We start from the raw sequence: 11,855 nt of genomic DNA, 5'->3' as shown, positions 1-11,855 counted from the left end.
AGCAGCTCTGGCCGCTGCCCAGGACAGCTGGTGTGAGAACCACCAGCAGCTCTGGCATGTCTTCATGGGGATGGGCACGTTGCTGCTCAGCATCCTGAGCCTGCAGCTCCCACCCGCCCCAGGCACTGCCCTGAGGGTCTCCTCCTCCCCCCAAGACGTGTTTCTCCTGCGGGAAGGGGAAGGGGAGCTGCTGCTCTGGGCAGAGCAGAGAGAGCCTGCAGAGAGAGCCCATCGGCCTGCGGGGGAGGACAATAGGACCTTGCTGGAACAATCAGGAATCATCCCGGGGCTAGGAGTGGCTGCCACACAAATTCCCACTCTGGGCAAGGCACTGTGATCCCTGCACTTTATTTCACTCATGACTCATGCAGATGAGCCACATTTTTAACACCAAGCATTCCAACTACTCTATTTTTACTGGGAAAACACTGACCCTTGCAGTGGGTGAGCCCAAAATCCTGGATCTTGGCATCCCTGCCTGTTGGGGTGTTCAAACCCTGGCTCCCAGGCAGCAGATGCAAACCAGTTCTGTTCTCTGAGACAGTTTGTCTCCAGCTGGCACAAAGACAGTGGGTAAACAAGATTTCTCAGAGGATTTTTCTACCAGCAGCAGAACACCCCTGCCCTGCTCTGTGCACAGAGCAGATACACCCGGCGGGGCGAGCGGCACCTGCCACTGCTGGGGCTGAGCCCCCTTCCCTCTCATGTGCTTCACAGAAAGGTTCAGCTCTGATCCAAATTCTGTTTTTCTTTTACCCATCTGCAACATACCACCCTCCCCGGGAAAGCAGTTTACTTTGGGAAGCTCCCTCCCACTGGCAGAGCCAACGGGACCAGCAGCCTGAGGGCCTGCAGACCCTGTGGGCAACCGAGCCCAGCGTGGAGGGCAGTGGGCTGAAGCTGAGGGGTACTGGGCTGCTCTGCACCCCCCCTGCTCCAAACAGTTCTGAGCTTTGGGCAGGCTGGCCTCTGTCTTGCTTCACTAAGTGGACTTTTTATCTGAAGTTGTTTTCCAGCCCAAGTTCCCTTGCCATGACTCACCAGGCAGCCCCGATGGTCCCTACGTGCCGCCGGTTGCTACAACACATGTAAACACTTCCCCTGCGGTATAAAAGGCCAACAACACACAGAGCTGAGCTGCATTCCCAGCCTCACAGAGCTCTTCAGGCACTGCAGAACCACCAGTCAATCTGGGGAACGTTCCCAAAATGCAAGAAGGGCTCCTGGATTGCTCTTGAAGAGGCTCTTATTGTTAGCATGTAAAAAACACAGTCTCAGAACTCCCAGCCACTCCAGTCTCCAGTCGGAAGGTTTAATGTTTAATGGGGGGAATTTCACACGCATGCTCATCACACCTGCAATTAATTTCATTCAGTTATTTTTGCACAATTGGAACAGCACCAACAATGGAGTTTGGTTGATGTGCAGCTGTAACATGCAGAACACAACCAGCTCACACCCCCGGGCTGTGACCATTGCTGTGGGGGAAGCTGGAGCTCACTGTGCCACCCCCAGGGCAGATCTGGCCCTCTGGCCTGGGGGGAGGCAGAGGGAGGATTAGAAGCATCTAGGCAGAAGACAGCTCAGATTGTGCCCTGCCAGGGAAGAAAGGGGTCTGCACTCCCATTGCTACCATAACTGTTTGCTCTGCCAGTCCTTGGAGGATGCTGTTCTGTGCTGACCTTCCCTCAGTGTCACGGGAAGGATTCCATGATCCCTGAGGAACAGGGCACACAGTTAGTGCTCTCTGCCTGCCTTTTATCCTTTTTAAAACAACTTCAAACCATTTCACAAACACTTAAAAACTAAATCTTACAAGAAGCCTGAGGGGCAAGTATTGCCAGGTCTGTATTTCAGAGGGAGGAGCTGAGGCTCAGGGAGCAGGTGGGATCTGCTCAGTCCCAGCAGAGCCAACCGCTCCTGGCTGCTGGCCCTTCCTGCAAGCCACACAGCAGTTCCTCCCTCCCAGATGGAAGAGGTAGCACATAACAAGTCCTGTAATGCCCAAGAGAAAACCACAGCCACAGCCCCTTACCCTCCACTGTAACTGGGGCAGCCACATGCAGCAAGCAGATTAGTCAGCAAGATAGACAGAGCAGCCTGGCAGGTCAGAAGCCCAGCACCAGCCACAGGCAGGCAGAGGAAAAGGCTCTGGAAACAGCAGCTTTCAGAGCTTCAGAGGAAGTTCAGAGCGATCTTCAGGGGTTACTGCTGCTGAAGCCCTAAGCTGCTGCCTCCTCCCGTGTCTTCTGCTGGTCTGGCCGTGGCACTTTCCGCAGCGTGGGCAGAGAGAACCGCTCCTGGAGGGGCTCAGAGGGCAGTCCCTGGCGAAGACTCAAAGCTCACTCTCTGGGTCTTCTCAGGCTAAGACGAGGAAAACTGCATTTCAATGGCCATCAGAAAGGAATCACAATGGAAACACTTACCTGTCCCCACTGGAAATCTGATCAGGAACATCACCAGCAGAGGAACCCAGAGTGGCAAGAGAACAGGTCCAAGGGGATGGTTAGTAAAGGGAGAAGCCACGTAGCAAAATTTGACAGAAAAGACAGTAGAAAAGATCTATCAGAAAGAAGAGTGTCCTCTAACTTCTGGCAGGTCCTGAGAGATGCAGAGTCCCCTCTGTGGTTTCAGGCCCCTTTACACTGGACACAGCCACAGGGACATTCTGCTCTCTTTTCCCAGAGCTGTTCACTGAGTGATTCACTGAGTGATTCACTGAGTCAGCTGCTCTGGAGATATCTCCAGTTTCTGAGGTGTAGCTGAAAGCAGAGTTTGCCCATATGTGTAAGATTACAAAAAGGTAGCAATTTTAAAACCATATTCTTATTGCTTTATATTACACAAGCTGGAGAGTTGGAAACAGCTGGGTGTGATTCCAGAACTCCCTCCTCTGGCTCTGTCCTGAACCCAAGCTGGGCAGCACCCAGCACAGACTCCATGCCCAGTGATGCAGCAAACACACTCACTGCAAGATCGAATCCTCTCTTTGGCTAAACAGCCCCTCAGGACAGGGGGTGGCTACTCAGCACCCCTACCAGCAGCTGGAGTATAAAACTAACCCCTCCATATTCTACAGGCATGGTCTTGACTCTTATGTTCCAAAGGCTGCACCAGTTTTATCTCCAATAGAGCCAAGAGGTCTATAAAGAGTGGCCTTGAGTCCCTGAAGAGACTACTGAATCCTGCAGTAGGAATTCACCAAAGAACTGAGCTGAGAGAAAGAAAAATATCTAAAATATATGAGGGAAAGCAAAATAGGTTGGGATTAGGTAAGTGTTAAAGGGGTAAGCTATTCTGTTCTCAAGTATTACCTCCCTGACTAGCAGAATTCCTTTTCTCCTCTGGAATTGTGTATATTGTGCAATCTTGGCACATTTTTCTACTAGGACAGTTACTCTGTGTCCTGGAAGCTCTGTCCTAAAAGGTTGTATCTTCCTTGTTAGCTGGTGAGAATGAGCAGCAAGGTGCTGGCACTGGAGCTGGTTAAAACCTACTGGCAAAAGGCAAGGGAGGAATAGGAGGGGAGGAGGCTGTTTGGGAAACTGCTTCTGCCTAAGGGTGAGTCAGGAGAGGCAGGGCTGTAGGAAACAGAGAAGTAAATAGATTGAAGAGTGAAAAGGCTGGGTTTTTTTTCTTCTCTGACAGCAGAAAAAAAAGTTTTGATCCTATTATCAGTCTGTTTGTGGAAATGGCTTTACTCTCAGAACTGCTCCTCCCGGATAAACCTGTCTCAACTGATTAGTAACTCCAGAGCTATTTCTGAGCAGTGATGGGGTTTGCATCCCAGATGATGTGCAGATGGATCTCTGCAGACACTGATATATGTAGTTATAGCCTAAACATCCTGAGGCTTTTTATTCTAAATATTTGATTTTCCCTCTCTGACACTAAGCATCTTTGTTTCTGGTCTTTGTCTTGCAGCCGAACAGTGGACCCACAAACCTACCCATCAAATTCCCACCTAGGGAATGCTGGAGTCATGGGACTGTGTCTTTCCAGAGAGGCAGGGCCTGAGCACTGACTAGCTTCTTGAATTCTCCAATTTGTAATCTCAGACCTGCAAACATGTGCCCTTGGAGTGTCTTTCCTGCTGTGTGTCCATGAAGGGTTAATTTATTTCTGCAGAGGCTCATATCTAGCTCACGGGTGGGAACACGAGCATGGATCTCACTGGAAGAACACTCCAAACACTCCAGCCACAGCCCAGTGAGCATGCCTGGCAAATCCTGCTCCTCATTGTACTTCTGTGGGCAGTGGCCCCACTGCCATCACACAGACATTGTGGCAGATGCTTAGTTTCACTGCTGATAGGCACAAGAGAGGCCTGAGAGACAAATATGTGATCAGAAGGAATACAACCTTTGATTTTATCTTCCTGAGACATGAATTGCCCCCTCTAACCTCATCCCAACTGGCTGAGCAGCCTCCGGCCCTTTGCTCTGAGACAATTTATTGCTGCATGGCTCAGTGTGTAACTACAACACTGAAAAGATTTCAGCAAAACACACAGTCCTAGTACAAACTGCTTATAAATAATACCTGAGCAATGAAATATTAATGCAGTTGATTCCAGGCTGCAACAGAGAAATCTGGGCTCCAGAGCTGTCTTGTGGTATAAAGAAAGACTGATAATCTGCACTAAGAAAAATACTGGAAATAAGAGCTATTAGCATCCTGAATTTCTTTAAGGCTCAGTCTCCTGTGAATTACTGTCTTGAGACTCTTACAATTCAGTAATGTGCAGAGAATATGAAGGCTACAAAGGGTGCTGCTTTGGTTTCACACCAAAATGAAACTAGCCTTTTCTTTTGAAGTGCTAGCAGAAAAGAAATATGACAACCACTGCAGTGGCTGCTGCAGTGCAAATCTCTGCAGTGCAGCCCCAGAGGGACTCCAGTGCAGAGCACTACCAACACACAGAGCTGACTGCTCTTGTAAGATAGTGCCCATGCTCATCCCCAGTTCTGTCACTCCAATTTTATTTGAAATTTCTGGGGTTTTTTTAATGCCTGTAGTCAGGCAGGTTCTGCTGAATCCAAGGGATGTGACACACAGGCTGCTCTCTGGGGCTGCAGATCCCACTGGCTCTCATGAACGCTCTGCTGTCATTGGACTTATCCAGGTTTTGTTTCAGAATGAATAATTTGAAACAAAACCATAGCTCAGGGCAGCTGACATGCTGTTCAGGAGGTGGAGAGAAGCTGCAGCCCGGGACCAGGGATAGGGTGGCTGTGATACATGGGTTTGTGTACCCTGTGCTCCTGCCCCGAGCTCCCCACCAGACCCTCAAACTCACATCCTTCTCCACGTTCTCCTTTGAGAAGCACAGACCTAAAAACAAGGCAGTTCAGGTTTGGCCTCCAAATTTGTCACCTTAACATGTGGGTATGAAATTCATCCCTCCTCCCCACCACCCACAATGCTGTTATCCCATCCCTATAAGGCCCACTGGAGGCACAAAAGCCAAGCTGTGTTATTTATAACTCCTCATCCAGCCCTACCTACCCTGCACATTGTGCTGCTGACGTCCATCTTCTGCCCTGCTTCCTAACTGTCTGGCCCTTCCCAGAGATAATCCCTCTCTCCCAAGGTTCTGAGCAGCCTGGAGAGCAGAGAGGCCATGCTGGAACCCCCAAACCTGGCTGGGTGGGGAGCAGCCCCTCCACACCCTTTCCACAAAGGCCGCTCTCTTCCCAACAATCCACAGCAGCCACCACGGGCCAGGCTGCCCTCCAGCTCCGCGCCCACGACAGCCTCAAAATAAAGGACCAGCCCACTTTAGAAATTCAATCCTCAGTGTCTGTGCTGTGTGCTGCAAGCATTCGGATGTCTGGCTGTAAGAACATCAGGCCTTTGACATATGCAACAACAAGTTTAGTTGTTGAAAAACGTTTGGAGGAAAAACACCCTGCTCACACAGGCACCGACAGATGCTGCTCCCCAGATGAAGGTGACAGGGTGGCTGGGCTTGAGCAGCAAGGGACACAGCTGCAGTAACCAGCCCCAGAGCCTTGTATCCCAAAGCCAGGAGATTTGGGATGAAATCACTTATATATATGAAGTCACACAAACATAAGATTGTTCTTATGAGCTACTATTCTATCCAAACCTGCCAGTGCCCCAGCTTCCCTGAGGGCAGGACCTGGGGCTGGCAGCACACAGGGCGCCCTGAGGAGCTGGATCTCCTCAGCTGCTGACAGGGCACGTTGTCCTTGGACATCAGAGGGTTTGGGAAGGCAGGTCCTGTCCACAGGCAGAGTAGGGATCTTGTGCTTACGGAGCAGCCTGTCAAAAGGCTTGTCACCTCTGCTTTTGGTTGGCTAGTTTTCAAAACAAGATGATGTGGTACCTTGGAGGGGTTTGGTTCTTCCGAATTTTGTTCTCAAGAATCGATCTCATTCCCTGTGTTAAGTTGGTGCAGATCTCTTCCTTGGTAAACATCAGAGCAGCTCCTGGCAAAGCCAGGTGAAAGTGTATTTGAGAGACTGAGGGAGGGAAAGGAACACGGGTCTGCAGGTGACTGTGAGGAGCAGCCATGGACAGTTTGCCTTGTGCCCCACCCTCAGCCAGACTGGGGCAACCGACCCTCAGCTCCACAAATTGAGCTTCCCCTGAATAACATCTTATTTTCATTTTCTCCTAATCCAGCAGCTAGCAAAACACAACTCCCACATGTAGTTTGACCCCTTCTCCCACGGTGCCAAAACGTCTTATTTGCTCTCCTGAAATAGTCCCTCCCTGAGTGCCAGGGACGTGGGACCCTGCGCCGAGAGAACGACCAGACACACCCATAACCAGGGGAGAGGGATTTACCTGCACCTCCTTTATCTCCTCATACTCCAGGATCATGCAGTATTAAATCTCTACAGAACACAACTGCTTTACTCAGATATCCTGCTTGAAAATACCCCCCACTGGTTTTATGCAATATTTGATGTCCTTAAGATGAGTTTATCTCTTGTTCTCCAAAAGAAAACACTAATCAATCTTTGCATGTTTAGCCATAGCAACTGAAAACGTGACTGCACAGGGGAGTTAACCACAGATTTCCACAGGCAACCTTTCCTGAGTTAGAAAGTAGTAATAATCTTGCTAAGCACGACAGAATTAATTACATTATCAATAAAGTATCTAACATAAACTTTGGTGGCTCTTGAGAAGCAAAATACTGAATTAGAAAAGTTACTTTGTAATTTATTTTTTCTTTTAACTATATACACAGTTAGGAAAAGACAGAATTTTCCTCATTTAAACTCCCAGGGTGAAACCCATTGTAAAATGTTGGTTTTACAAACTCATTGTAATTATTTTTTTAATTTAATCATTATTATTAATACTGAAACACAGAAGGATATTAATAATCAGATAATCCACCAGGAATCAACAAGGATTCTTGCAACAAACAGTGTTGCTCAATACCAGGAAAGCAGCTGAACGTTGCCCTTGGTTTGATAAATGCCTTTGCAATCTACAGACAGAAATGTAATTATTTCTGCAGAGAGAGATATTCTTTAAATGTGTTTGCATTATCTGTTTTGCATAATCCCAGACAAAGTACCACTCGTGTCACTGATGTGCCTAGAATTACTGTGACAATATATTCACATGAACATGACACAAAACTGCAACCTGGTGTTTCTGCAGCTCCTCTGTTCAATTCCCAGAGCCAGCCCATGTTGAGAATGTCTTGGGAATTATACCCCCCTCGTTACAGTAAGACACAGACTCTGAAAGGCCTGTCCCTCCCAGGCAAACAGAAAGTGGAATAAAACCCCCAAAAGCCAAAAGCAAAACTTCTGGGATCCCTCAAAACGTTTAACTTCTCCAGAGTAAAAGGTCTCCACCAACAAGGGGGTGTCCTGCACAGGACAGATTCTTTTTCCTCTCACCAAACACTGTAACTCAGGTTTCTGTACAATTAAAATTATACAAAGATGTTTTTATGCAGTACAACCTACAGAATAATGCAACTATCAAAAAAACCTAATTTCTAGATGAGAAATAAAAATTAATGTAGCTCTGAGACAGACTCTAGGTTGATACAATTCAGAAACATTCCCTGCTGACCAAAAACCTACGTTTCCATCATATGCAGGAAAGAGCAGTCACAGCATTTCAGAGGACTGCAAAAATATCCTCCCTTCTTCCAGGGAATTCCCCCTGGTCCCTGCCTGGCCTTGGAATTCTCCTGTCTTTGCCACAGGAATGCAGCACAATGCCACCATCGATAAAAGCATTTGTTGCTCAGGCACAGTAATATTATTAATGCCTAATTCTTTCCAGCATTCAAAAACCAAAAGCCCATCATGGATTTTATCTTCAGTTCAAGCGCCACAGCAAGAGGTAACCAAGGGCTTCTTCTCCGAGGAAGACCTCCACATGCCACAATCCTACCCTCCCACTGCCCCAGCTCAGCTCCCCCCAGGGCTGGATCCCACTCCAGGCTCTGCTCCTGCTCCCTGCAGCAGCGCCACAATTTCCACCAGGGCACAAAAGGCTCCATTTCACACAGAGCAAACCTGGAGGATTTTTCGCATGTGTTCTTTGGCTTCACAGTCAAATCAGACTAAATTCTATGCTGGGAAATTGTTCAGAATTAGAAATAATTAATCTTTTTTTCCTAATATCTTCATGATTCACAAAACCCTTGCTGTAGCCCCTTGTCACCCTGTTCTGTCCTCATTACATCAGCAACAGCATTGTCCCAGATTTCCTTTAGAAGCAGGATTGCTTTTTCATATTCTGAGAGAAACTCCACTCAATATTCCCAAGCAGCAGCTAACCAAAATGACCAGCTCACAAATGACAACCTGCCAATGTTTTGGATGCTTCTAAAGGACCCTGAAGCTCGTCAGCTTCCAACCTATTTCTATAACCCACTCGGAATGTTGCGTTTCAACAATTCCCTTCACTCTGCTCATCTTGCTGTGTTTGTTGGTTCTGCACTACATTTAGAGTTCTATTTTATTTTTCCATGGGTAGATCCACCCTCCCCCAGAAGCCTGATATAAAGAGCTTGTAATAAAGCTATACATAAAGGGTTAGTTCGCCTGTATCCTCTGAACAGGCTTGTGTATTTCAGCCTTTCAGGCACAATAAAGCTACAAATGCTTAAGCTCTGAATCAGGGAGTTACACAGGCCCCTGTAACTGCTGAATTCCTGAGCCTATTATGACCAGCTCTCCCTTCAAATCCTGTAGTAAGAAGCATTTTCTCTTTTTTTTTTTTCTGTTTTTTTGTTGTTGTTTTTTTCCCCTCTCTCTTCCTGTGATCAGCACTGGATGCTTCTCTATTTGTCCCTGACTCTGTCTATTATTAACCCAGAGGCTTCTAACTGAATCATTAACTATTTCATTCACTTTTCTTTTGTGGCCCCACATAAGAGTTTTCTCTTTTCAGGAAGACTAACTCCAGGCAGGAAAACACAGAAACATATTCCTCTCTTTCATCTTGTTTAATATCAAAGGAAAACTCCAAAGCTTGGTGCAGAGGTTGAACATCAAGCAAACCAAAGCTGTTCTTGAAACCAGACAACCAGAAGAATCAAGACTTGCAGGTTGCAGAAAACAGAACATGGAAATTGGTGGAAGCACAAGGGAAATGTAGCCCCAGCACCAAGGAGCCTGAGGAGCTGTTCTGTGCTCCTCCAATGCCTGCCCAGCTAGTGGGATTAACCCCCACGCTGGGGTTACCAACCCCTGTAGTGACCAGACACAGGCTACAGATCTGAGACTCTCCTCTCCCCGCAGCAACACACGTTGCCTCTGGGTGGGGAAGACGCTGGTGGCAGATTCACAGCCCCCCCAGCCCCACTGCCTGCTCCTTCTTTTTGCAGTTGAGCAGCAAAACTGAGTTGTTTTGATACTCCTGGCCCATTGTAGTGAGTGCTCAGGGCCATCCTCATGGTCTTTCTTAAAATCCCTGTTAATTTGGCAACTCTATCAAGCCTTTTTTTAGAAGACACAGAGCACATTACGTGATGAATGAGGGAGCTAATTGGGACCCACTGGACAGGCAGGGGAGCTGGGGCAGCACAGCAGCCAGCGGGAGCCTCAGCAAAGGAACACACCCCCAGCAGGACACGAGGCAGCCATGAAATGGCTCCTTACCTGGTAGATCATGACTTTGAAGTTCCTGCGTTTCAGCAGCTCAGCCTCGTTGGCCTCCAGCTTCTTGATCTGCCCCGCCTGCTTCTCCAGGTTCTGCCGCACGGTCTTCACGTTGACGCTCACCTTGCGCACCTTCTCCAGCATCTTGTTGACGGTGTTGCTGGTGGTGGTGTGTGCCTTGGTCAGCTTGGTTAACTCCCCCTGGATGCTGGTCACTGCGCTGTCCATCTCTTGCTGTCTCTCCTCCAGCTGTGTTTGGGTCAGCTGGATCTGATCCACTGCTCCAATGATCTTGTCCAAAAGGGTCAGCACCATCACACCGTTGATCTGGTCAGATTTGATGGGTTCCTCAGGTGCTTGCTCCTCAGAGGCCTCGGAAGCAGTTGGTGGTTCAATAATTTGCAAAGTAGTATCCTCCATGATGGCTCGGGAGTCCTGGCTGGCAGAGCCCGGAGACGCCGTCACTACAGGGAGAGAGAGGAGGGAAAACTGAACCCTCGCCTCAGCTCAGCTCCGCACTGGGAGACACGCCAGGAATGGAGAGCACAGTGTGTGGATGTCTGAGCTGCTATTCAAATGGCACAGCCCTGCAAAGCCGACCAGGGAAACTGCCCTGCAAAACTTTCCAGGCTTGCAGGTCATTGGCTGACTCCACCTCAGCTGTATAAAAGGAGCCTGCTGCCAAATGCCTGATGACCCACCCTTGCTGAAATGATTAAAATAGTTGGAGGGGAGGTGATGGCTTTGCATGCAAACACAGGCACAGCTCAGCCAGGAATGCAAAGCTCTGAGCCTGCAACCGCCTCTTCTTCACCATAACTCCAAGGGCTCTGTAAGTAATGAGAGGAAAAAACAAAAACCTTGAGTGAATGGCTCAGGAAGCTGCTGGAGAGAGAGCAATCCCATCTGGGCACAGCTGCACACATCAAAGGACAGCCAGCTCCAACAACTGCACACGTTAAAGCTCAGCTGGAGAAGGCAGATCTTGGCAGCTGTTTTCCAGGACACCAGAGCCTGGTTCTCAGTTCTCTAAGGAAAGGCTACATTTGGAATCGTGGAGTTACAGCACAAAACTTCTGGCCCATGGAAACGCACCCCCCTCATGTGTGGATGAGCACAACAGACCTGCCCGTGATGCACTCAGTGTGCACCAGGACTGTGCAGACCAAACAGAAAGAGCAGAGCTGACCCCTGAAGTGCAGCACCTTTCAGCCCCAGCTCGCAGCTCTGCAACCCTCCATCCAGTGACCAACCCAGTCCCTTCTGCAGGTGGGATGTGCCTGCAAAATGCCCTGCAAAAATGTACCTGCAAGCACTGGCCAAGCTCATGTGCCACACGGGGCTCCATCAGTAACAAAAACACTGATTGTATCAGAATTCTGCAGAGCACATACTGCTCTGGAAAACACAGGGAATAAATAATCCTGATCTTGCTGACTTCTAACATCAGCATTGACACACAGCAGCTCGGTCTGGCGTAGTGTTGGCAGGATGTGGAGCCACCACCAGCTGAAGGGGACCCAGATCTTGGAAGTGACCCTGGGTGAGACCCTGGGCACGGTGGCAGTGCTGAGGCCAAGGACCCGGGCTGCACGGACCGGGACCCGGGCTGCACGACGGACCACCGGGGCTGCACGGACCGGGACCCGGGCTGCACGGACACGGACCGGGGCTGCACGGACCGGGACCCGCGCTGCACGGACACGGCCCGGGGCCGCACCGCCCGCACCGCCGGGGAGGCCT

At 49.2% G+C, this 11,855-nt stretch overlaps 1 protein-coding gene across 1 annotated transcript in view; it reads right to left on the bottom strand.

Annotated features, from left to right (window-relative positions):
* The window catches only part of PTRF (polymerase I and transcript release factor), a 14,082-nt gene extending 3,370 nt beyond the window's left edge, over nucleotides 1-10,712 (bottom strand). Inside the window, exon 1 of the mRNA XM_009994137.1 lies at nucleotides 10,113-10,712. Coding sequence (XP_009992439.1) covers nucleotides 10,113-10,532 — 420 coding nt within the window. The 5' untranslated portion in view covers nucleotides 10,533-10,712. The remainder of the gene's footprint in view (nucleotides 1-10,112) is intronic.
* Nucleotides 10,713-11,855: the final 1,143 nt, after the last annotated feature.

Source organism: Chaetura pelagica, unplaced genomic scaffold, assembly GCF_000747805.2.
Source record: "Chaetura pelagica isolate M959 unplaced genomic scaffold, ChaPel_1.0 scaffold963, whole genome shotgun sequence".
Taxonomy (NCBI): domain Eukaryota; kingdom Metazoa; phylum Chordata; class Aves; order Apodiformes; family Apodidae; genus Chaetura; species Chaetura pelagica.
Note: the sequence above shows the minus strand (reverse complement) of the source record. Positions and strands in the feature narration are given on the sequence as shown.